Source organism: Eschrichtius robustus, chromosome 7 (genome assembly GCF_028021215.1).
Source record: "Eschrichtius robustus isolate mEscRob2 chromosome 7, mEscRob2.pri, whole genome shotgun sequence".
NCBI classification, from domain to species: Eukaryota; Metazoa; Chordata; class Mammalia; order Artiodactyla; family Eschrichtiidae; genus Eschrichtius; species Eschrichtius robustus.
Window position 1 is genome coordinate 81735352 of NC_090830.1, and position 27183 is coordinate 81762534.

At 48.4% G+C, this 27183-nt stretch overlaps 1 protein-coding gene across 10 annotated transcripts in view; it reads right to left on the minus strand.

Moving 5' to 3' along the window:
• KCNMA1 (potassium calcium-activated channel subfamily M alpha 1) overlaps positions 1-27183 on the minus strand; it is a 745622-nt gene that overhangs the window by 437868 nt on the left and 280571 nt on the right. The window contains exon 3 of one of the 10 annotated variants that reach the window (XM_068547962.1): positions 8678-8937. The exons of the other annotated variants lie outside the window; for them this stretch is intronic. Within the exon in view, the coding sequence (XP_068404063.1) occupies positions 8803-8937 (135 nt within the window). The 3' untranslated portion in view covers positions 8678-8802. Of the gene's footprint in view, positions 1-8677; positions 8938-27183 lie in introns of those variants that run through there. 10 annotated transcript variants of the gene reach the window in all.

Here is a 27183-nt window from a genome sequence, read left to right on the forward strand (position 1 = left end):
TTTTCAAGGAAACCGAGCTAGGGATGTAGGGGCAATTCTGGTCTGCTCTGGGGGCCCCAAGACTTGGAGCAAACAGCCTGAAGCACCTGACTTAAAAGTCACAGTCGGAGGGAGAGGAGGGACTGCACAGTCATTAGAGACAGCGACTCTGGACCTGGGCCGGGTTCAGTCCTTGGCTGTACCCCTTACCAGCTGTGTCACCTTGGCAAGTTACTTCTTTTACTGCATATATAAAATGGGGATAATAACAGGAGTCTTCAGCAGAATTCCTCCTAAAAGCAGCCCTGAAGTCCAACACCTGGTACAAGTAATTTCTCTGGAAGACGATCCAGGGAAACAACGTAAGGTGTAGGGAGGTGAAACAAGACACCTTACCTAAACGTAAGGTGTAGGGAGGTGAAACAGACAACAAACCAGTGATGGGTGCACTGATGAGTCGATTATTCCCACGGTAGGCAACCGGGGCTCAGTCCCTCCAGGGGCTCTCCAAGGGGGGTGTCCCACTGAGGGTGACAGTTGGGTTATCTGTTCCACTAACCCACCCATCATTGCTAGAGGGTCACTGCTGGCACTTCAGGCCTGGCTCTCACGGAGACAGAGCACCCTCGGGCAGGAGATGTAGGGAGGCACCTGTGCAGACGAAGTCCACCTTCAGAACCCACCCTCAAGAGACCTCTGGGGCTGGCCATGGGAATATGGGTGGGACACTGGGAACATCTGCTTCAAGGCAGGTAAAGTACTTAGAAGAGTGCTTAGTTACGAGGGGACACTCCACCCTATTTGCTGTCACAGCGATGATGATGACGGTTACTATTACTACTACTGGCCTCAGGAGGACAGAAAGGAAAACGAACTATCCAAGGATAATGTGGCAATAGCTGATGGGATGCCCCTCCTCTCCCCCAAGTCCGGCCCCACCGCCCACCTATCACCTGCCATGAACCGAGGGGTATCCTGCTGAGGGGAGACCTGCCTCCCCTCTGTGCCCTGGGGGAGGCTCAGAGAAAGACCAATAGCCAAAGGGCAGTGATGGGATGACATTCAGTAGATGGGGAAGTTGGAGAAATACCAGGATTTCCAGGCTGCAAGCCTCAAGACCCCACGTGAGAGTCTGGGGACCTGGAAGACAGAGGTTGGTTCCTCAATAAATCGACGCAAAGCCCAGTGACATTGATGAGAGGATATTCATTGGTTCATTGAACAGTCTTGACATAACATCTGTCTTTCTAGCACTGTGCTAGGCACTGGGGGGTCCAGAGGTGAATTAGATACTGACCATAGCCAGCAAAGTGTGAAAAAGACAGAGGAGGGAGAGGGACAGGCATGAATGAAGGAAACTAAATGACTCCTTGGGGAAGGGCATCCGAGCGGGCTCTTGTCTAGCCATCATCTTTCAGGGCTACTCAGGGCTCTATTCCACATGGCCGGCCACACCTTCCAACATGGCTCCCCCACTCCCCCCCCCCCTTTATTCATGTATTGATTAAAAAAAAAAAAAAAAAAAGCCTGTATAAAGTGGTTTTCCGTATCTGGCAGTGCTCCAAAAGCTTCACAAATTAACTCACACCAGCCTTATGAGGTTTTACAGAGGAGGAAAAGGAGCTCAGAGAGGTTAGGTAACTTGCCCACAGTCACAAAGCTGGGAAGGGGTAGAACAGTCTGCAGTCACAATCCACCCCCCTTCACCCCTCCCCCCCCGCCCCACCCCCCAGCAGAGCCCTCCCTGCCTCTGCCCTGCGGAGCATGCAGTGAAGCCCAGGGAGAGCGCTCCCTCACCCAGGGTCTGACAGCCCTGCCCACACAGCTCTTGGGGCCCCTCACAGGCTGACTCATTGTGTTTTATATTCCACGTGCCTGTGTTTAGTCTCCCACTAGTTTGGGGGTTTTCTTTAAATTTTTTTTAAATTTATTTATTTATTTATTTTTGGCTGCATTGGATCTCTGTTGCGGTGCACGGGTTTCTCATTGCGGTGGCTCTCTTGCTGTAAAGCACGGGCTGTAGGCGCACGGGCTTCAGTAGTTGTGGCACGTGGGCTCAGTAGTCGTGGCTCGCGGGCTCTAGAGCGCAGGCTCAGTAGCTGTGGCGCATGGGGTTGGTTGCTCCGCAGCACATGGGATCTTTCCGGACCAGGGATCAAACCCGTGTCGCCTGCGTTAGCAGGCGGATTCTTAACCACTGCGCCACCAGGGAAGCCCAGTTTGTTTGTTTGTTTGTTTGTTTTTTTAAGGAAAGTACTTTTTTTTTTTTTAATTAATTAATTTATTTATTTTTGGCTGTGTTGGGTCTTCGTTTCTGTGCCAGGGCTTCCTCTAGTTGCGGCAAGTGGGAGCCACTCTTCATCGCGGCGCGCGGGCCTCTCACTATCGCGGCCTCTCTTGTTGCGGAAGCACAGGCTCCAGACGCGCAGGCTCAGTAGTTGTGGCTCACGGGCCTAGTTGCTCCGCGGCATGTGGGATCTTCCCAGACCAGGGCTCGAACCCGTGTCCCCTGCATTGGCAGGCAGATTCTCAACCACTGCACCACGAGGGAAGCCCGGAAAGTACTTTTTAAAAAATAATTTATTTTTGGCTGCGCTGGGTCTTCGTTGCTGCGCACGGGCTTTCTCTAGTTGTGGCGAGCAGGGGCTACTCTTTGTTGCGGTGCGCGGGCTTATTGCTGTGGCTTCTCTTGCTGTGGAGCACAGGCTCTAGGCGTGCGAGCTTCAGTAGTTGCAGAACGTGGGCTCAGCAGTCGTGGCACGCGGGCACTAGAGTGCAGGGTCAGTAGCTGTGGCGCCCAGGCTTTGTTGCTCCGCAGCATGTGGGATCTTCCCGGACCAGGGATCAAACCCATGTCCCCTGCATTGGCAGGCGGATTCTTAACCACTGTGCCACCAGGGAAGTCCCTCCCACTAGTTTTTAATCTCCCTCAGAAGCGAGACCATATACTGTCAATTTCTATGGATTCCCAGAACATCACGAATACTTCAAAATAAAAACAACCCCATTTATCCACATGAATGCAAGCTCCATGAGAGAAGAGACCTTTGTTGGTCTGTTTGTCCTCTGCTCTATTCCCAGGGTCTGGTGGAATGCTTGGTACAAAACAGACACTCTAAAAATATTGCTGATGATTGAATGAGCAAACACATTTACTTGCACTCATCATGTGCCAGGCATTGTATCAGGAGCTCCGTATGCACTATCCTATATAACGTATCACTGCGGATGATAGAGGGGATGAATGATGTCATAAATAAATGAATGAAGGGGTGAGTAACGAATGAATGAGTGGGTAAGTGAAGGAAGGTATTTCAACGATGGCCTCCTATCCATTACCCTCAACACCCATGTGTCTCACTCCGCTGCCTCCCATCCCCCAACCATGTCCTGGTCCAGGGCCCCAACACTACCATCCACTTCTCGGCGTACGGGTGGAGCCACTCTCCAGAGCCAAATGTCCATCGGCACAGGCGAGAACAGTCGAGGAAGCTTTCTATATCCCACTTCAAGATCAGTGGGAGCCTTCGTGCCTTTAACAGGGTTAGAAGTTAAGGCTGGATGTGGAGTGAGGAGAGCTGCCCCCTGAGTGAAGACCTTTTCTGGCCCGCCCCGTATCGTCCCCTGGCTGCCCGTCCACAGCACGACTTCAGAGCACAGGGAAGAGAGGCAGAAACACACTCACTCGTTTACTCATTCACCCACAAACCAGCCTCAAGCAATTGAGCACCTACTGCATCCAGAGTAGTGCCGTGCTCTGCAAGGGACATGCATATAGACACGTAGCGGTCCCTGACCTTGAGGAATTTATGATCTAGGAGGAAACATAACAGGTACATTAACTCAGATGTCGGCCATCTGGTTTATCCAGTGCCTGGTACCATGTGTACAGCCTCTGGTTTTGCCCTGAATGACTTACATCCTGGATGTGGCCCTTGTTTGAGACCTTCCCTCCTGCCCTGCCCTCCACCCCATGCTCCCAGACACAGACATTAGGGAACAACACAGACATTCAAAGATTTCACAGGTAAGGTGGAGAAGGGATTTAAATCCAGTACCTCATGACAAGTGGGTCTAATAGGAGATGCTGAGTTTACCCAGTTCCTTCTAGGCCATGGTTCAACCAAGGATTCCTTCCCTGACCCTTCCCCACACAGCCCCTAAGGTAGAAACATGGTCCTGAGAAGCCTAAGTCCCTCAATCTCCCTCCAAAAGCCCCTTGACCCTCACCTTCCCACTAGATTGAGCTTCACTTCTATGGACATCATTGGGGATATTCACAAATATTGCAATTCTTTCCTCTTTCTGGGCAATTGGTAGGATATCTTCCAGTCTCCTTTGAAGTTGTGTGTGGCCAGCGGTTTGCTCTGACCAATGAATCATAAGCAAAGTGATGCGTGCCATTTCTGGATAGAAGCTTTCCATCTAGAGGTGTACCGTTATCTTAGGCTGGGATGATACCGGGAAGTAAATGCCAAGATGGAGCTTCACTCAGTTTGGTTCACTGAGTGACTTTAATGACGAGCCTCCGCCTCTCCTCAGTGATTGATATTATACATGTAAGAAACAGGAAATAAACCTTTCTTGTGTTCTGCCACTGCCAGGGCTGTTTGTTACTGTAGCATAGCATGGCCTAACCTGACTGACACAGCCTCTTTGATGCAGGACAATTCAGCCCTGCCCTGATCTATAGGCAAACTGTCGTACTCAACTAATTCTGGTGCTCACCAAACAAAAGATCCTCCAGGTAACAGAATCCACACTCTGCAAAAAGGCAGTTGATGGCATCTTTTGTTAGCTGAACATTCTCCCTGAGGTCTCACCCCTTGTTCTCAAGGGACTCATCAACCCATTTTTTCTAAACAGAATGGCAGAGACTCCCAAGGGGAATTCCAGAGAAGGAGCTTCTAACTGGCCCAAAAGAAATACAGTCTGGTAAGTGCCATGGGAAAGTGGCTGTCAACACAGTGGGGACATAAGAAATAGTGGGATTAATTTGGATATGAGATGCCTTCAGAAGGGAGGTGATATCCCCCAAACTTAATGAAGGTTTTTCTGTAAGAAAGGAAGGGAACAGTTCCCTAAGAACTGAATTTGTCTGTGGCTTTGAACTCTAAAGCTGATGCCTGGACCCCAGGCAAACTTGAAGAAACAGAAGGAAGAAGGAGTTCTGGTGGCTTTCTGGTGGCACTCTGTGTCACTGGGCCAAACCCTTCTCGACATACAAATGTCAGAGCCTCGGCAGGCCTACCCACTCCTGCCCTCCTCCCAGCCACTCGCCAGGCCAGGATCCACAAAGGTAAGCACTTTCTGATTTGGACCCTGCCTCACTTCTCTCTCCTTCTTACCCGTCAACCCCACTACATCTGAGAAGAGCAGACAGATCATTTGACCAACATACGATATGACATGACTCCAGCCTGAAAGTTACAGGAAAAAACCTGAACACAGCTCTAAAACATTTAGGAAGCCTGTGTTTAATGTAAAAACAAAAATCGACCCCACAGGACCTTTATGACAAACCAAGGCAGGCACCCATGGCCTACCCTGAACAAATGTGGACCTCTCATTGCCCAAATGCACTTCAGTGTCCAAGGTCAGAGCTCTCAGGCTGCCTGGGTTCACCCTGCCACGTTCACCTGCGCAGGTTCACCCTGCCACGTTCTGTCCTTAGGCAGCTCACCTCGTGATTTCACATCCTCCATAAAAACGGATCTGACGGGAGAGCGGCCAATGAGACTGAGCTCACAGTCTCTCACAAACACAGCAAAATCGCAACTATTTGCAGAACCACCATCGAGGAGAAAGACTGGAACTTACCAGAAAAGATCTTCCACAACTAAAGACCTAAAGAAAGAACCACAAGATGGGTAGGAGGGGCGAACTCACAATGTAATCAAATCCCATACTCCCCCGTGAGTGACCCACAGACTGGAGAATAATTATAGTGCAGAGATTTTCCCACAGGAGTGAGAGTTCTGAGCCCCACACATCGGGCCCCCTAGCCCGGGGTTCCGGCACTGGGAAGATGAGCCCCCAGAGCGTCTGGCTTTGAAGGTCAGCGGGAGCCCCACAGGACTGGAGGAAATAGAAACTTCACTCTTAAAGGGTATGCACAAAAATCTCATGGGCACTGGGACCCAAGGCAAAAGCCTGGGCCAGACCTACCTGCTGGCTTTGGAGAGTCTTGGGTGGGGGTGGGGGGTGTGCAGGTCACCCTGGGGACACAGACACTGGCAACCACCACATCTGGGAGCTCCCTCTACCTCAGAAGCTGGTGATGCCATTAGCTCATTAGCTCCAAGACCTGGCCCTGCCCAACAACCTGTAGGCACCAGTGCTGGGACACCTCAGGCCAAACGACTAATTGGGTGAGCACACAGCCTCACCTACCAGCAGACAGGCTGCCTAAAGACAAAAGAGCCCACAGCTGCCTCTGGACACGCCCCTAGACATGGCCCAGCCCACCAGAGGGCCAAGACCCAGCTCCACCCACCAGGGGACAGGAACGGGCCTCTCTTACCAGGAACCTTGCACAAGCATCTAGACCAACCTCACCCATCAGGAGGCAGACTCCAGAAGCAAGAAAACTACAATCCCGCAACACAGGCCCGATCCTACCCTGGGACCAGCTGGGCCCTGGCCCTACCCACTAGCAGGCCAGTGCAACCTTTAGGACACCCCGGGCCCCATACCCAACTGTGACATGAACCCTCCCGCCCCACACCTGGCAGTGATCTGACACCAGCTCTGGGACCCCTGGGCCCTGCAGCCAGACTCCAGGAACCAGCTCTGCCTGTCAGTAGTCCGGTACTAACCCCAGGATCTGGCTTCACCTGCCAGTGGGCGGGCAACAGCCCCAGAGCCTTCGGGACCCTGAGTCTGCCCACCAGTGAGAGAGCACTAGCCCCGGGGCCCCCTAGGAGTCCACAATCAGCCACCTGGTGACCAGGCACCACGGCAGCAGCCAGCAGCCTCCGCACAAGGCGGGACCTGACGACCAACCAGACTAGGGGCCAACCAAGCCAACAAGACCAACCACATAGCTTGCCATAAGAGAAGGACCCGTGCAGCCCTCTTAGGGGGAACCCCTAGAGCATGCAGCTTGGGTGATGAGAGGGGAGTGCACCGCTATGATGCGTAGGACGCCTCCTACGGAGGACCACTTCTCCAAGGTCGAGAAACGTTAACTAACCTACCACATAGATGAAAATACAAATAGCAACTTAGACAAAATGAGGTGGCACAGGAACATGTTCCAGATGAAGGAACAAGATGAAACCCCAGAGAAAGAACTAAGTGAAGTGGAGATAGGCAATCTACCTGAGAAAGAGGTCACAGTAATGATTCTAAAGATGACCAAAGAACACGAGAGGAGAATGGATGCACACGGCGAGACGTTAGAGGTTTTCAACGAAGAGTTAGAAAATATAAAGAACAACCAAACGGAGATGAAGAATACAATAACTGAAATGAAAAGTACACTAGAAGGAATCAACAGTAGACTAAATGATACAGAAGAATGGATCAGTGAGCTGGAAGACAGAGTAGTGGAAATCACTGCTGCTAAACAGAAAAAAGAGTGACAAGAAATGAGGACAGTTTAAGAGACCTCTGCAATACCATCAAGTGCACTAACATTTACATTATAGGGGTCCCAGAGGGAGAAGAGAGAGAGAAACGGCCTGAGAAAATATCTGAAGAGAAAAATGAATCTGACTGTGTCCATTCTCTTAGGGATTTTTCTAAAGAAATTTCATATTTATGCTGTTAATGACTCACTACTTTGCTCTCCCTAGGAAGGCATTTAATCACTTCTGATTTAATCACATCACTTCTGGGGATGATATATCTTTAAGGTAAAGAGTTGCATTACTCACAGTGGAAATTTTTGCTTTGCGATGGATCACAATGGAAAGAAGACCATTCTGATGTTATGACGCACAAAAGACCTCTTCTTGAGTACCTTACACTAAACATCATTCTATCATATATACCAAGTAAGCCTCTCACACACAGCTCCAAGAATACCACATGAGCATCCATTCCTAAGTAAGTGACTTTTGCCCTTGTCAGAGGAGAAAGGATCAGACTAGGTAACTCTGCCTACACGGTAAAATTCCCCTGAATAGGAAACCTCTTCTCCCACAGGTAGAAAAGCAGCTCAAAGAAGCCCAAGTTCTGAGGATATTGTCACCCACAGGTCATAGCTAGTTACTCATTAATTAATTCTCAGCTAGCTTTGTCCCAAGTCACCCAGCAGACAGAAGAAGAAGAGACTTACAAGCTGTGTGCATTTAAATTAATATTTTTAAACATCATGAGTGCACAATTAATACTTTCAAAGAACACGTCCACACCAGATCAGGCAGTGTTGTTTTTTTTCTGCCCCTGTCCATATGCCTGTATTTTTAATTCCTTTTTGGGAGGAAGATAACAGTCCTAAGTTTGGTTTTTTTTCTTCTGTGGCTCAGAATAACCATCTTCTTTCTGCTTCAGTAAATCATTATTGCAGCTTGAAAGGGTTCCTAGAAAGTTCTGGTTCCATTCAGTCTTTAGGAGGAGAAGGAACCTACAAATACTGAGAACTAGTAGCTTCATGCACGAGGGAAGTCGGCTTCCAGATGATATGAAGCCCATTAATCAGGATAGGTAAGGTTACGCTGCAGTAACAAAGAAACTCTAAACGTCCAAAAACTTAACTTTTCATTGTTTATTTCTCACTCATGCAAAGTCACTTTGGGTCTGGTGGCTCTCCAAGGCAGCTTCTTTAAAAGAGATGACTAGGAATCCAGGCTGGTTTCATCATGTGATTCTAGCATCTCAACACACAGCTTCTGCGATCGCCATGAGAGGGTAAGAGTGGGCACAGGGAAGCAGGTAGGGGCTTTGCACTGACTCAGGCTGGAAGAGACACATGTCATTTCTGTTCCACAGTCCACCCAACTGCAAGAGGCCCTGGAAGAATGGGAGAATCCATGGTTATCTGGTGGTCATTAAATGTCTCTCCACAATGGTTATCACTTTACAGTCTTGGGACACTTTAGTATGTTGTGATCTACTTAGCAACTCTTGAATTCCAGCCCTTAAAGTCTGTGCTCCAAGTTCATCATGAAATCATCACCAGAGGTAACAAGGGGATACAGAACACGGTGCAGCTCACCGGGGATGTGGCACAGGTGTGTTTATTTGAATCCAAAGGTTTCTTGTCTTTGTCCTCTGAGTATCCCAGAAGTGCCATACGGAACTACCACTCGTGCTTTGGAAAGAGAAGATGGGCCAGAAGAGAGTCACCTTGAGCTTTTCATGAGAGCCCTGCTCCTCAAAAGCAGAATAAAAGTTGTCAGGGTGAGAGAGGGAGTGAGCGCTGGGAGGATATCTCACTGCAAATTTTCCTCTGCCTGGGAGCCAACAGATAAATGAGATCATTGTTCCCAAACGCTGGAAGGAGGACTGAGATGTTAAAAATATATATAGACTCTAGAAATTCTAATTTAGTCAATGTAGAGCAGTTCCCAGGAATCTGCATAGTAACGAACACCCCTAGATAGTCCTGATAAACAACCATATTTGGCAGCCATTGCACTGGAGGAAAATACAAGTTCTCCACCAGCAGTAGGACTGATTTATTCAGTCTTAAAATGATAGCCAGGACCAAGTAATTGGCTGAACCAAACTAAGATCAGCAGACCACTGGGCTCCCATCAACCTCTGTTGGAGGGCAAAGGGTCTGAGGCTGGTGTTCATACTGAGAACAGACTGGCACTTCACAGAAGTGACTGGTCCTCTCATTGGGAAACCAAAGCTCCCAGGTGTTTGATTTTCCCTTCAGTGACAGGTAGAACTCCCTGGCAGGATGGTGATGAGCTTGGAAGAATGGGTCTGAGGTGGGAAGAGACTCGAACGAACAAAGCCTTTGTCAATGGTAAGCTCCGGCCTTTCCATTACCCTACCAACTTGGGAAGCCATTTGGACACAGGCACAGGATGGGTCCAAAAGAACAGCACTTTGCTCTGGATGTGTGGGTTTGCTTCTTATACCCTCCCTAACTGTGCTCAGGGCCATCACTTTTTAATAACATAATTTTGCAGCAAGAGCTTTATCATGTACCTACTAAGCTGTGAGAGGGGTAATATGAATGTGTAGATAGCTCTGGAAAGCTAAGAGTGATAACTTAGTGATTGAAGAAAAGTTGTGTAATATAGTAAATATATATATATATATATATATATATATATATATATATTTTTTTTTTTTTTTCCCCCCACTTCTCTCTCCTGCCACACATATCACTGTAAACCTTAGAGGTCAGGTGTCATGTCAGGCCTGTGGGATTTCACTCCTGCTGTAGAGTGAGGGGCATGGGGATTCAGGGGTAGGAGTGTTCCAGAGCTGAGATTGGGCTCAAAGCAGCAGAACCACCCACTGGCCTACAGCTGTCATGGGTAAGAACTGGAGGCCATTTCTGGAGAGAACATTCTATGAGCTTCTGACTGGTCCTGAGGTAGATACTCAGATGCTTGCCATGATCCAGTTTCAGCAAGACAAGAGGATAAGAAGCAATATCTTCTCTGGGGATTCTGGGGGCAGGGTGGGCACTGAAGCAAAAGGAGTATTTCTTCCTCCTAACACCTGGACTCACCACGCACCACCGCAGGCTGCCAGAGTGGATGGGACCAGAGAGCATGGCACCCAAGACACTGCCCACTCTCCAGACTGGTCCATGCTCCCTGCAGGAGTGGGATGGCAGCTTCAGAGTCAGGTAGATATGGCATCCTTCCTAGCTCTGGACTGCCCAGCTGAGAAAATTCTCAAACTCTTCCAGTTTCCTCATCTATTAAATAGGACAACTAGACCCACCCCACTGGGTCCTGGTGACAATTAAATGATGCAACGCAATGAAAGAACCCAGTACCGAGTCTGGCACATTGTAAGTATCCAGGTCCTGGTTTCTGCAGCGAGAGTGGCACCCATCCTGCCCATCTCACCAAGCCACTGGCAGATGATAAAAGGGCAAAAGCCCTGGAAATACTAAAATCCTTGTGTGGCTATGTAGGTGATTTTTGTCATGTTCTTAGCTTTCCTGAAGGTACACAGCAAGAGTTCAATCAATGCTCCATCCTGCCTGGAAATGGGTTTCGTTAGTAGCTGAAAAGCCAGGCCAAAGTGGAAGCATTTCAAAGTGTCCAAGTTGTCTGGGCTGGAGCTGCAAATTTAGGGTTATCAAAGAAGGAGCCAGGGAGAGGCAGATTTCTGAACAAATCACTATAGCTCTGGTGAGTGTGTGTGTGTGTGTGTGTGTGTGTGTGTGTCACAGAGACAGAGAGACAAGGAGAGAGAGGTATTAACTTTGAACTGACCAGAAGCCTTTCCTTCATTATCATGCTGATTTAAACTGCCAAGACCTTAGCTGGGTCAGACCACTGAGGAGGAAAGACAATAGGAAAACAGAAGGTGACTCAGGAGGCAAACACCTCACTGGTGCAGCGCGGTAAATGGATTCACTCTTTTGCTAAATGTCAAGTTAATATTTCTCTTGGCACCAGCTGCGTCCCTCCCCTCCTTCCCCCCACAGTGAGCCTGGTCTCCGGGAAGCCCGCCCTTTGGCAGCCGCCCAGCCTCAGCACTGGGACTTGAGGAGGGCACGACGGCTGGCACACTAAATGCACACACCCCCAGCTCAGCCGCAGAGGGGAAGCAGCCTTTGTGTGGAGTAATATCCCCTGCTGGCCTCCGGATCTGGCTGTGGGGAGCTCTGGGCTTCAGGCTGCAGCTCTGGCAGCTGACCATGCCAGGGAGTGGCACTAACAGAAGTTTTCCCCTGTCCTGCTCACAGGCAGGGAATAGGCAGACAAGGAGAGAGGATGACCTTCAAGGCCAGTTACCAGTTGGGACTTTGTGCTCCCTGCACTGCCCCAACAGTCTCAGGCCATCCTCCACAGGATCAGCACCGTCTCCCCAAATGGATGACCTGCCCAGATCACTCCCTAACTCAGAATCCTTCCCTGGCTACCTCTGACTTTTAATATAAAGCCCAAACCCTTAGCAAGCCATTGAGGACTCAGGTTGACTCCATTGCTCAGAACTCAGATGATCCCTTCACTTTGCCCCTTGCCCAGCCCTAATCATCAGGATGATGGTTGTCTATTTCAGGGTCTTCTCCCCCCATTCTTTAGTGCAAGGTCTGTGTCTCTCACCTCTGTATGCCCAGGACCACCTTGCACTTGCATGGGGCCTGGAACAGGGAATGTGCTCAGAAGCAACTGGAAGGTCATTCACTAATTCCTCAGGGCGTTCTACACATTGTTCCCCGGTCTACCTTCCACCTTCTTCACTCCAGAAACCATTCAGGCGTTCCTCACTCTCTAGAGGGTCCTGCCCCTCCTCTTCATTTTCACCATCCTAATCAATCTTTGCAGCTTAGCTCAAGTCCCCTGCAAGTCTCACCTTCTCTGTGAAGCCTCTTCACTGTTCTGTTTTTTTCTAAGCATCTATTGTACCTGATTAACTGCATCTCCCACGTGGAGCTTCATAATGGAAGGTTTTGTAATAGTTACTTAACACCTCTGAACCCAATCTGTAACCATGGTTAATAATAGGTTTGCTGTGAGTTTTAAATTAAGACACAGTATAAATAAAGCACATAGCATAGTGCCTGGCACATAATAAGTGCTCAAAATAGGTTTCTTTGATGGTGATGGTGGTGATGATAATGGTGATATTTCTTCTTTTTTTTTTTTTTTCCAGTATCTCAAAACCCCAAATTTTCAATCCCCTCTTTGACAGAAAGGACCACTGCTTTCTTTGTCTTGACAGACTTCAAAGCATACAGCCCAATGCTTAACCCTTGGTGGAAGCTTTATTGATAATATTAATACCACTGATAATATTTTGTTCTTGATATTAATCATGTTTGCAGGTTTGCCAGCGTAGTCATGGAGAGAGCATTGGATTAGGGTGTCAAACACTGACTTTTAGTCCTGCCTTCCCACTCTGGGACTCAGCTTCCTCTGCTGTATAAAAATGAGTTTTCTAGAAGGATCTGAGGTTCCATCTCGTAATGATATTGCAATTCTGTGCTTATTAATGAGACTAGTTGACACCAAAGTGAGCTGGCCCTCCATCCATATGGGCCATCCCTTCCCAGTATGCCTGACACAAATGAAAACACACCAGTGGGGAAACAGCAGAAACTGGGATTTAAGTCAGCCAACCAACAGAACACCAGTCCTCACTGCAACATGTGAATGTTTTCAGTTTTAAAAGTTATTCCAGGCAGTGTCAGGGTTGACACTCCCTCTCCCAGCAGTGGGTTAGCAACAGATGTTGCAGCAAAATGATCCCGACTGGTGGTGCTTATTAACCCTTCTGCACGGCGCACCCATCTTTGCTTCTGGGCCCACACCTTATGACTCCTAAGGCAACTTCACCTGCCATCCCTGGCTTCTAGAGTATCACTGCCCTCCTGTCTGGACAAGCTCGGATCATTAGCAGAACAAGGGACTGAGCATCAGTCCTATCATCAAATACGACCACATCTCCTACGTTTCTGCCCAGAAAAGGCTATCCCTGCCCTTCTATTCTGAGGACCCCAGAGGAGTACACACAAGATGACCCCAAGGATCAAAGTATGGACTCTACTCCAGTGTTTACAGCCTAACTGGGTTATCTCAAGTAAATTATTTAGTCTCTCTGTGTCTCGTTTTCTTCATCTATAAAACCGCAATAGAGGGCCTCCCTGGTGGTGCAGTGGTTGAGAATCCGCCTGCAGGGGGAACACGGGTGCGAGCCCTGGTCTGGGAAGATCCCACATGCCGCGGGGACACGGGTTCGAGCCCTGGTCTGGGAAGATCCCACATGCCGCGGAGCAACTGGGCCCGTGAGCCACAACTACTGAGCCTGCGCGTCTGGAGCCTGTGCTCCGCAACAAGAGAGGCCGCGATAGCGAGAGGCCCGCGCACCGCGATGAAGAGTGGCCCCCGCCTGCCGCAACTAGAGAAAGCCCTCGCACAGAAACGAAGACCCAACACGGCCAAAAATAAATAAATTAATTAATTAATTAATTAATTTTTTTTTAAAAAAAACACTGCAATAGATATCCACATCACCTAGGACTGTCGTGGTTGTGGGGATTAAGTAAAATAAAACATGCAGAGTACTCAAGGCATAGCCTCGTTTACAACAAGCACTCGATAAATGTGTATTATCGTCACCCATGATACTGAAGAATGGGTACATGCTTATTTCTTTCTTTGATTTTAGAACCAACCACACCGAAGGACCAAAATCTCAGGCAGGCAGGCCGCAGTGTAAGGCAAAGGATCAAGCCCATCAAGTCCCAATAAAGCCAGAAAAAGCAGAAAAAGGCCCATCACCCACTCTGTAGATTATCCTTGGAAACTGTTCAAAGCATTGTACACTCTGATGTCAGCGTGTGAGTACTCAGAAAACGCTAGTGTGACTTCCTATAAGGCTTAGAGAAACGTCCCGTGGAAAAGAAACTGAGCCAAGAACATGGGTATAGCTTAACTAAAATGTTGGCCCACACCAACACCCAGGCCCCTGTCCATGGTCCTGAAAGAGACAAGTGGACAAAGGCTGGTAGGAAGTCATGACTTCTAAGAGATTGCCAAGGCGGAAAGGGAGAGACTCTTTGGAATTATGTTCAAATAATGCAATTATTGAGAATAAATGTGTTCTGGCTCAGTAATTAGGCTTCCCCACCTATTGTGCTCCTGAGTCTAAACTTATCATCAAAAAGAACCTCATAATGCATACCAGAGCTAACATAAATTAGTTGGGGAATCACTGGCTCCCCTCTGTTGGCCTGGATAATAAGAAATTGAGCAACATGAATCTCCTATCCTGAAATGAGTTAATTCTTCTATTCTCTAATTTACCTACCGCAAAGAGATGGCAGAGAATATTTATTAAGAGTGAGGCTAACTCCTCATCTAAGAGGAGGCACTTTGGGGCAATTTCTTTCACCTCTTCATGTCTCATTGCATTCATCTATAAAAGTGATCATAAAATAGTACTCAGTTCATAAGGTTATTTAAAAATTAAATAAGTAATGCACCTAAATTGCTTACAAAGTACATGTATCATTGTAAGAACACAGCAAGTATAAATATTATTATTATTAATACTATAATGGTCTCCATTGTTATTATTGTGCCAAGTCACACTTAACAAAGATGAAAGCTTCTTTTTCCCTCCTGCATCCCGGTTTGCGTGGATGTCCTTCCTTCTCCTGCTCCTATTATCAGCTTCCTCTATCCCCCTCCTGAGCAAATGATGGAGACAGACCAAGTTAAGAGATGGGAAAGTTTGTTTACTCACCCACCCACTGAGTTCAACATAAAAAGAACTCAGAAATTTCAAAGACAGTAGAACCACAAAGGCCACAATTCCCCTAAAGGCCATGGAGAGCTTAAGTGCCCTCAGTTCCTATCATGACAGAGCCACTCTCCACCCCTTGCTCAGCCATGCTCGAGACCACACCCCACTTGCTTCTCCATCACTCTGTCAGCCTCCAGAGGAGCTCAGCAGGCTCACAAGGCTGACACAAGCTGTGCAGACCTCCAAAGCCCAGGCTCCAATAGCTTGGCTCCTGTGAAGAATGCTCAGTGCTCCCAGCCCACGACCCAGGAAGTTCAGCAGCAGTATGGAAGACAAGCAATGAGAATGATCCCATCTGATCCTGAACCCCCAATACTTTCCTAAACACTGCCATGCACCTTACTTCCTTCAATCTTCTCAACATCCCTCCAAAGCAGACAATTAGTGTCATCCCCATTATACAGAAAAGGTAGCTGAGGTCCAGAGATTGATGTGACTTTCTACAAGTCACACAGCTACCAGTGAACAGCAAATTCAAGACAGCCCAGGCTGGCTCTTCAGGCAACAAGGTTTAGTGAGAAAAGCATGGGAAAGTAGCTGGGAGGAACTCTGAATCCCAGGTTCCACCTCTTACTAGCTGCATGACGTAGGAAAGCTGACTTCACTTACGAGGACTCAGTTTTTCTCATCTGTAAAATGGAAATAGTACCTTCAGAACGCTGAAGGGTGAACACTAACGTGGCACAGAGATGGAGCTAAATAAGACGACGCTGGTGTCATTATTGTCACTATCAGTCTAGCTCAGTTCTCTTCCCAGTGTTCATAGCCGCATGGCATCTAGACTAAAGGAGGCAGTAACATAGACTGGCTTCAAACAAGTGCTGGTGTCCTACTGTCCCCTCCCCCTCCATCCTCCCTGATGTACCTGCCAGGCACCTGGCTTGAACAGCAAAGAGCTCAGTGATCACGTGTGACTTACCTGGAAAACTTTTCAATCCCATACTGGCCTGGCTCACCCCACCTGGCCTACTCCCAGGCTCCTAACACTGGCTGGCAGCAGATCTGAGCATGAAGAATATAATAACTAATAATTCAGATAATCCTGAGCATCCTCATGTTCAGTGTATAAAATGTGCTTTATGTTATATGGCATCATGGCAACAGTGGGCCAACGAAACATATCCATTTCCATAAACCATCTTTTCCGTCTTGACTGGAACCAATAAGGATGAAATGATGCTGAAGACAGAGGCAGTGAAAGGCACTTTATAATTATTGATATTTAAACACCACCGATATTCTAATTTTTATTTAATAAATATGGCAATGATCAAGAAGATAGATAATCTGTCCCCTCCCCCCCACCCCCAGATTGCCCTATGGAAGGCTGCAAACCCTTAAAGAAATAAATTTTGGATTATCTGCTCTTTTGGCTTTTCCAGGCTGCCATGTCCTTTCATTTAGTGGATAATCACAAGGAAGTCTGTAATTAATTAAATGATATCGTGAACATAGATGGGATTTACTCAAGGCTACAAATATTCACAGCCCCAGGTATACTTTTCGGGGCCCTGGAAATAACAAAGAGGGACAAGACACAGTCCCAGTCACCAAGGAAGTCACCACCCAGTGTGGGAAAAGGATTACAGAGGCAAATTCAGAAGTAGTGTAATTGGCCAAGAGCTTGGAGCTGTGGAAGCACAGAGAAAGGGGCACTTTGTTTGAACTCTGGGCACTTAGCTCAAAGCTGAAACCTAAAGGGGGCACAGGAGTTGGCCAAGGGAGGGGAAGGGAGGGGAGAAATGAGAAGTTGCCCTGAATCAAAGAAACATGTGGGCAAAAACCCCTTTGTCAGAGAGCTTGGGGACTTCAGTGCAGCCACTGCAAAGACATGAGGTGGTGAGCAACAGGTGGTCATCCATAAACACAGCAACTCCCCGTCACCCACCCAAGGTTGTTCTTGGCTTGCTCAGGAGCTGAAGCAGCCCCCAGCTGCTGCCACCTTCCGCCAGCAGGGCTGGTTCCAGGTAAGCTGTTCTGTCCCAGGGTCGTGGATGATTTGGTATCTCCTTCACGCTCAGCCCTGAAACCCCACCTCCCCACCTGCTGCTGTAACTCTAGCTGCCCCTCCACCTGCCTCCCGGGGTGGCAGAATGGACAGCCCCGCCATCTGCTTCCCTCCCCAGAGCGCCAGATATGGAACACTGGGGATTTGTGGGGTCACCAGGCAGAGCTAGGAGAGTTTGGGAGCAACAGGGAACTAGGAACATATCCGTGGGATGGCAGCGAGGAAGCCGGAAAAGACAGGTTAGAGACTGAAAGGAGAGAAACAGAAACCACAGAAGCACGTGGCTCTCAGAAGAGAGTCATTTAGCCTTGTCTTAGCTTCCAAATTTCAGACAAACTCAGAGAGATACTGGATTCATCTAGCGATGAGCCTCTGCCGTAACCTAGTTAAAGACAACTTTTCTAGTTTTGAAGATGAAGTTTTAACAAATAAAAAAACGATTCTTCACTCTTTGACCAAGTGGGGCCCTTACAAAGAGAATGCAGACTCATCAGCTATGAGTAAAATAAACACATTATTTTCATTCTGTTTCCTGCCTGGAGCTCCAGGATGGCTTCACACGGTCAAGGTGGGTCTTGATTCTACCAGCCAACTCCAGAAGGTAAAATAGTAAAGGCACAGGTGTAATAAGGAGGATGTGAGTCTTAATACCTTAGACTGCCCTGGACAGAGGGTCTGTTGGTGCCCCTCTTAATGGACTAAATGGATGAGACACAACTTGTACCAAGAATAGCCTGGCAAGTGGTCCACACATCTTTCAAACCACATCACTTCAAACCAGTCCTATGCTTACAGTTCAAAAATAAACTTTGTGCATAAATTCCAACTACCACACTGCAATGAAACTGCACCGTTTTTAGCCCTCAACTCATTTTGGGCTCAAAATGATAACGAGAGCCTCACAGCATTTGCTTGCAGGACCCAGCCTTCTTGAGAGGAATCTCCCCAGGCAACAGCTCCAGTACATCCTGCATTAGAGCATGTTTCTGAGGAGAAGCACTTGTGCTACCTGAGAATACTATAAAGTCACTCTGCAGCTGCTGAAGTGTTGCCTAATTGAGAATCTGCTTTAAAGAGGATGTGACTGTGATGTATAATCGGCACATTTTTCATGCTTCTGAGACTAAGCTATGAGCTCCTTGAGAGGCAGAACCCACTTCTCAGCTCACAACTGCCGGAAGCATATTAAAGGGTTTCAACACATGGATCTGTTGAATGAATAAATGAATAAAAGACACATGATATTAGGTGAATTACTGAAACAAGAAGATAAAGTGAGCCCCAAGAGACTTGCTCACCTTCTTCAGATGTTGATCACTTGTTATTTACTCGATGAATGCCCCATGGAAGATGTGCAAGTCACCCACCTGACCCCACTGCACCTCCTCTCATTTGGCCTGGTTTTATTTTTCTCCGGGCTGCTTATTATGCCACCTGACCTACACACATTTTACTTGGAAATGTGTTTATTTTCACACACTGCGTAAGGTCCAAAGAGCGGGGATTTTTATCTCATTCGTTCACCGCTATAGCCCCATTACCTAGTACTGGCCCACAGCAACAGTTCACGAAACATTTTGGGAGAGCTTCAATCATAAGACTTTTAAAAAATGGCTCCATCTCTAAATAGAAATGACTGAAGATATTTCTGCTCCATATAGCCTGGATCTTTGTATGGGTAAATTAATCTAGCAATTAAGATGTACTTGAGGAGCATTATTCTAAGAAATGTAACCGTTTCGTCTTGCATGGTTTTTCAAACCTTTGCATTATGGCCCCAACATAACATTTGAGCTTTATTATATCATTTTCATCTCTATCACCATCATCAACGACAAGCACAGAAAACATCTACTACTGCCTGCTGAGTACAATATGTGCTGATAATAGGTGTTTGGCAGACAGAAAACGAACAGGATGCTGAGGTCCCTGGCCTCAAAATGCCTGTCTGAAGGAAGCATTAAGACACACACATATATATGAAACAGATACTGTCAAATGAGAGGTTAAACTAGTGCTGTCTGATAGAAATGGAATAAGGTGAACTACATAGGTTAAATTTTCCTAGTAGCCGCGTTAAAAAGTAAAAAGAAACAGGTGAAATTAATTTTAGTAATATTTTTACACAACCCCAACAGATATTATCATTTCAACGTGTACCCAATATTTTGAAAATTTTGTCAATGAGATGTATTATTGTCTCTTTTTTGTACTTAATCTTTGAATACGTATATGACACAGCACATCTCAATTCAGAGCAGCCGTATTTCAAGTGTCTAATAGCCATATGTGGCTAACGGCCACCATATTGGACTGCTTCAGTTAGACCAAAGGGTTTTCAGAGTATAAAGGAGAGGTGTACCTTAGGGGGCAGGAAAGTCTGGAGAAGGCCCCATGAGGGACACCCCTCTCTTCCCTCCTTTCTTCCTCCTCTTTCCTTCCCTCCCATCCCCCTCCGCCCACCCCTTGGAAGCAAGGATGATGGTGGCAGGGACGCACAGGCATCCCAAGAAGAAAAGGAACAAAAGGAGTGCCTAGTCCTACCCACTGAGAACCCTGGCTCCATCCCATCTCTTGTCTTTATTCTCTCAGGCACAGTCAGAAAAGGTAAAATCCCATCCCAGCACTAATGAGAGATCTGGGTCTCTGCCTACAAGCACTAATGTAAGATTCCTCTGATCGCTAAAGAAAAGAACATTCAGGCTTTAGGCAAGCTGAGGGACTTGAAGTTGTTCTCAACCCTTACAAGCATCAGACTTACCTAGAAGGAGTTCTTAAAGTGATGATGCCACAAGCATACACCCCCAGATTCTGATTTAATTGGTCTAGAGTGAAGCCTGGGGATTTTGGCACACTTTAAGGGAGGGCTCCTAGGTGATTCTAACGGTGTCTAGGGCTGAGACCTGCTGGGCTGGGGTGTAGGAACTATGGGGTAGAGGAGAGGAAAGAACAGCCTGTCCACTATAGACTCTGTTACGTACAGTGCTCAGCACTGCACTTTATGTACATTTCCTCATTTGATCCATATGAGATAATATACCCCTATGAGACAGGTATCACTAACCCCATTTTACAGGTGAGGAAGCTGCGGCTCTGAGAGGCTAAGTGACTTTTCCAGGGTCACACAGTCAGCAATTGGCAAAGAAAGAAATTCAAACCATATCTGACCCCAAAATTCATGCTCATCCCTTATCAGCCCTTGTCCGTCCCTCACCATCCATCCCCACCCCCCATGTCTCCCACCCCAATCTTGGTTCAAGGTGAGAAACTGGGATGGGAATGAGAGGACAAAGATAACCAGGCAGGAAGCGGTTGGGGGTGGGGCGGAGGGGGTGGTGGGAAAGAAAAATAGTAGTGGATGCATCAGGAAGGGAGAGGCATCCTTCAGAAAGGGCCAGTGTTTCCTGGGAGACTTTTGCAAGTACAAAGAGACTGAATATTGAAAGACAATGTGTGGGGAGAGCACCAGTACCGATCGCTAAACTTGTTTGGTACCATGACAATGAGAAAAGAAGCCCCAGAAAAAAATAATCATTATCTGGCTTCCACAGGGGAGCCTGCCTTCCCCCATCAACACACAGACTGGAAGGAAGGCCAACGACCAGAAGATAAAGAATAAAGTGGCTGTAAATACAGATATGCTCTCTTTCTTATAGTTCTTATCCTGTCAAATCACCAAGCAGTGAAAAATTAACCCAGTACTTGGAAAAAAAAAAAAAAAAAAAAAAAGGGAAGAAGAAAGAGGGGAGGGGGAGTGAGACAGGGAGAAAGGAAGAATCTGGTGATACTGGAAGAGAAATCAGTCTTGCCTGACAGGATTTAAATTGAATGTCTGTGCGCATGGCCCGTAATTTTTAGCGAAAGTAGAAGCTATTAAAGAGTCAGTGCACCAGATTAAAATTTAGAATGCTATTTTAATAATACTGAATTCTACTCAGTTTCAAATGGCTGTCATTTTTAAGCTCCACCAATTTGAGAACATTTGATGGATGGCGTTGGGAGCTGAGTGTTGGGAAGCCTGAACTTGACGGGTGCAGCTCAGCTGACACAGCCAGAGAGATGAGCTCCCATCTTTAAGGAACTAAGCCGACCAGGTTGATGGGCCAACTCTGAGACTGCGTGGCCACCTGTTCACTAGCACAGATAGTCTCTGCCTTACCTAAAGGAACAGGCAGAATAAGAGGATGAAGGAGCCATCATAAAGGAAAGTACTATGAAGGGAAAGAACGCATCACACACCTGCCACGTGTGGGGCTGTGCTTGCCACTGGTTCGTGGGCCATTTCTTCTGGAAGCTTCCTCCACCCCACTGCCCATTTCTAACTTAGAGAGTCAATCAACAAGCGGTTGGACTAGTGCTAGGACACAGGCATGCCCAGGGTGTCCTGGAAGCCAGAGGCAACTCATCTGTCACCTTCATGAGACGCACCACCCTGAGCAACTGGGATTTTGCTCTGTCTACCAGCACTGTACCTGGTACACAGTGTGTGGGTCCTCAATAAGTACTTGTAGGCCTCCCTCTCATTCAACATATTCCTTGCTCTTAGGCGTTTTAACTTTACTTGGGGCAACAAATAAATATTTACCAAACAGCACATACGAGCATTAATGGAGAGGGAATCAGAGCGCTACACAGAGAAAACAGAGGGAAAAAAGATTTCTCCTCGATCCTGAAAAATCAGTTTAATATCTTCATCCTTCATTATTACCACTGTGGTCATCCTTAGTGCTATTCACAAATATCTCCTGCTCTTCACATACGGGCACATGCAGGATTATGTTTCCCTGCCCCTCTTTGAAGTTAGGCTAAGCCAGGAAACCTACGAGGGCCCATGAAATGTCAACAGAAGTGGCAGGAGTCACATCTTGGCAGAAACTTCCGGAGCTGTGCACAGTTCTTCCTGTGCTCTCTTCCCCCACCACAGCACCAGTGGAAGCACATGTGGAAATAAGGCTCTGGGGAAAGACAACATAGGCTCCAGAAGCCTGTCCAGTGTAAAGCATGGAGAGCAAGAGCACGAGTGGGAAACACACTTTTGTGGCACCGCCCTACTGAGATTCGGGGGTTGTTTGCTACAGGAGCCCATTCTCATTGATCATCACATCCAAAAGAGCCCATGTAACTACCTGCCTACTGTAGAGGTACATCACCCTGCACGGGAAAAGGTGAGTGAGCCGGAGGGTCTTTGGAAAACAAGCAAACAAGATTCTAGTCTTTTTCAGTCACAGACTCTGCTACTTTCTTTCAGAGATTTCCTCTACCGGGACATTCTGAAAAGACCACCCAATTTCCAAAATCTTCTGAGTTAGGAACCCCAGATTCCTGCCTTTTATGTCTGCATCTCCTGCCCTAACCCATGAAGAAAATGTCCTTGTGCCTCCTGCCAACTGTGCTCAACATCGGGTCTGGATTCCTGGCTCAAGACCACGTTCCATCCAGACCCCGTAGAATAAACAGGCCTCCCCGGGGCTTCCTCTCGTTGCCTGGGATGGCTCCACCCTGGGCTCCCTCAGCTCCCTAGTGAGAATCCTCAGCTTTGGCCAGGGTCCCATCCAGGCCCTCAGCCTCCTACCTCCCTGCTGTCCCCACTGCCTGCCTGCCTCCCCTTCTCATTTCTGGGTCTTCAAAGCCTGTTCCCATCCACCTCCTCCAGAAAGTGCCAGCGCAGACTCCAGCCCATTCTGTTCCCTTACTTCACCAGCTCTGAACCCATCCGACACTCAGCCATACCCTGTCATAGGAAGAGTGTCACCTCGCTCATCTGGGCAAGTTTGGTCTCTTCAAAGAAGGAGTGCACCTCTGAACCTTGATGCCTTCATCTGTGAAACGGGGTCACAGCTCTGACCCATTGGGTGAGATCATGTCTCTAAAGTACCTGTCTTGATGCCTGGCACATAACAGCTGCTCAAGAAATGGGAGATTCCTCCCCACTCCCCTTCTGCACAAGGAGGTCTGAGCGTAGAGGGTGGGGCCAGCTCTTCCTCTCCCCAAGGAAGCCCATATGTGCCCCCCAGAGATGTGTCTAGTGCACATATTCTCAATGGGGCATATCTCCTCCAAGGGGGTAAAAACGGGTATTGGGGCAGGGGGGTGTGGGTAAAAAAAAAAAAAAAAAACACCTCACTCCTCTTGGGTATAAGCTCAGATAATATATACAGTATGTAAACAGATAAATTGCGTATCTATGATGTTAAAATTTCATCGGGGGCTTCCCTGGTGGCGCAGTGGTTAGGAATCTGCCTGCCAATGCAGGGGACATGGGTTCAAGCCTGGTCCGGGAAGATCCCACGTACCGCGGGGCAGCTATGCCTGTGCGCCACAACTACTGAGCCCGCACGCCACAACTACTGAGGCCCGCACGCCTAGAGCCTGTGCTCCGCAGCAGAAGCCACCACAGTGAGAAGCCCGCGCACTGCAAGGAAGAGTAGCCCCCGCTCTCCGCAGCTAGAGGAAGCCCACGCGCAGCAACGAAGACCCAACGCAGCCAAAAATAAATAAATTAATTAATAAATAAAATTTCATTGGGGGAGGGTGGGGATGATGATTCGGGGGGGGGGAAAAAATGTACAACAAGGCTCCCTAAGCAGGCAGCAATGAAAAACTGGTTGAGAAACGCTGGTCAGATGCTACCTCCAAGCAAACAACAGGCAGCCTGCCTCTCTCACGCCCAGCTCAGCCGAGCCTCTCACCACCGGTCTCTTACATTTCCTCTCCCGTGTCTCTTCCAAATCAATAATATGATATTTTCGAAACTTCTATCAAACCCACATTCATTCCTCCTCCGCTCCCTTCCCAGCTTCTTCACTCCTTCACTGATCTAATCTGCTGCCTCTCGTGGGACGTGAGCCGCGCAGCTGGCTGCCGAGAAAGCAGGCGCTGGAGAGCTGAGAGACTCCAGTCCTGGTTTTCCAGACACGACAGACAGGGTGGAGCTCATCCCCACCTCCCGCAGCAGCAGGGCTGGAAGGAGCTGAGTGCCCCTGCCTCCCCAGCTCCTGCCCCTCGCCTCTACCCAGATGAGGCCACCGGTCCAGGCTCGCCTGCAACTTCCCTGGGAGCTAAAGGAGCCCCCCCACCACCACCCCCGCTCCCCAGGGGGGGCAGAGAGGTGCGGGGGAGGCTTGCCCGTGGGTGTGGGCGTCACTGGTTTGTTGGAATATGTCAGACACTGTAGCTGGGCTCACCCAAGGTGGATTCCTGCCTGTCCTAGAGGCTTAAGGCCTGCCTAATCACCTCTTCTGCAGCTGTGGATGGCCATGTCATACCCTCTGCATGGGAAGAAGGCTGATAACAAGGAGGAGGGAACGACTTAACCTGATGCTGCCCTTCCCCCCTCTTCTTCCTAAAATACGCACAAAGTCTGATGCCGCCCATTCATCTTGTGACCCTGAGGGAAAAGCCAGAGAATCTTGACATCCTAGAGAGGTCAGCCTTGACATGCTGTAGCAGCTGAACTGGCCGCAGCAGCTACCTACGTCTAGACTTCTTTTTGTGCAGAAAAACGCTTCTCTCTGTTGGTCCCCCAAAGCATCCTAAGTAACACAGGGGTCAAAGGTGAGATGCATAATACTCTCCCCCACCTGCTTTCTCTGCCGTCTCTTTACAAGTACATCTCTACTACAAACGGGAGTGCCATATGTCTCTCACTGTCTGGGCATGCAACAGGGCTTAGAGGTGCTCTGCCACATTGGCCACACTCCCAAGGTCATGGCATCTCTGCAGGGGGATAAGCATATGGGTTTTGCAGTCAAGTGGACCCAGGTTCTAGTCCTGAATCTCCACCAAATGCTGTGTGACCTTAGATAAGATACCTGACCTTTCTGAATGTCCATTGCTTTTACTATAAAAAAGAGAATGAGAATGGCACTTACACCCTAATAGTACTGTTGTGAAGATTAACGAGATATAATATGCAAGCTCATCTCAGCGCCTGGTACCTATTCGCTATGTACTTCATGGCTAACGTGACCATTTACTACCTTCCTTCCTGTGGGTCTGTCTGTCTCACTGTCTGACTCTTTTTCCAAGAGTTTTCTCGTTGCCTATTGTCTCTCTAGTTCTCGCCTCCTCCATCTCTCTGCAGGTGTCTCCGTTTCTGACTTTTCCCCTCCCTCGTCCCCCACTCCCATTTGTTTTCACAGTGGAAGGACATGGCAGTTTGCCTGGTTTTCCCAATTTCTGAAGATCTCATTCCTTTCAAGCAGAGCATCAGGTCCCCACACAGGCCAGACCCAGTCTCTTGTTACAGCTACTGGGTTTGGCTGAGGCTGTGGGCTTGTGGGCTTGGGGGCGGGGGTGGGGGATGAGTGGAACCCATGGCCCTTAGGCCCCAAACCTCCAGGAGGCCATTGTGCCCTCCCCCTCAAGAGTGGAGCTTCCAGATGTGCCTTGTGTCCCAGGACGCCCGGCCAGGGCAGCCGCGAAGGGCAGGAAAGGGCTCAGAGGTAGTGCCCAGCCTCTGCTCAGCCTCTGAACCTAGATCAGACCAAACTGCTAGTGCTTTCCAGGACCTCATGGCCCCATCCCCACAGGGACAAGCTGACATTGCCCCCAGGAACTCACTGGGGACAGGAAATGTATCCACTTTAAAAATCAAACAGCAAACAACTACAAGGAAACGGTTGGGGAAATGTTGGTTTGCTAATTTTCCAGAAGATATGCTGATGGAATCCTGTCTTCCTCCAGGTCAAGGGAAAGCCCTTCCCGGGCTCTCAGGCATAGTTCTTTGGCTGGAAGTCCCCCAGAGCCCTTGTGTTCCTAAGTGCTGTGAGGGGGTGGGAGAGGAGGTGTGGCTTCCTGCCGGACAGGCTGCTGAAGGGTCAGGGCTTTTAGTGGAGAGGGCATGGGCTGGTGAGAGAGGAGCGCTGCTGCCCTCCACCAGGAACCACACTCCCTTCGAGGCTAGATTTATCAGCTCAGCCTGAGAGCTCTGGAAGGAACCACAGCATCCACAGACTTCACTCCCATCTCCCTTTCTGGCCTGCTGGGGGATTCCTAAGCAGAACTCAGAACCGTACGGTAGGGAGAATTCCTTCTCTCAAGAAGCTGACTGCCCCAAAAGGAAAGCAAAACCTATGTACATAAAGTAGCCCAGCCCGCAGAGACCGCTCTCCCTGCCTGCTTCTCTAGGCCTCCACAGCACCCCAACTTCCCCCTTTGGTGAGGGAAGCAACTCACCCATAATAATGAACAACGGCTAACCTCCCTATGCACTTACTCTGCGCTGGCAGTTTGTTCCAAATGCCCTTCGTGCACAAACTCATTGATTATCAGCTCAAGCCACCTCTAGGCTTGAACACACAGACCACGAAGGGCTGGTCACCGAGCAAACATTTCCTGCTTGGTCTCACAAAATGCAAAAGGTGCTAGTATCACAGAAGCCAAGGCTGCTTGCAAACTACAGAGGTGACACGAGGTAAATTCATTTCCTTCCTGTCAAGAGAGACTCAACAAGGGTATAATCAGAAGCTAACGTGTGCGCCTGTGATTGGGCCCACTGCAGGGGTGGTACATAATTGAACAAGTTCTCCATGCCCAGAGGAGCAGAGCAAAGCCCCATCACTGGAAAGTGTCACTCATCTGGCCAGCATACCTCACTTTTTAATAACATTATGGAAATATTGCTGAAGGCCAGGGAAAAGGACAGCGCCTTGAGGATGGGGCCTCCCCGTGCCGTGGAGAGCTTTAACCTTGAGAAAAGGACCTTCTGCCCTCATCCAGGTCAGTCACTTTTCCCAGGGACCCCCTTCCCTAGGTTGGATGGGGTCTAAGGACCAGGGTTCAGTGTGGCTGTA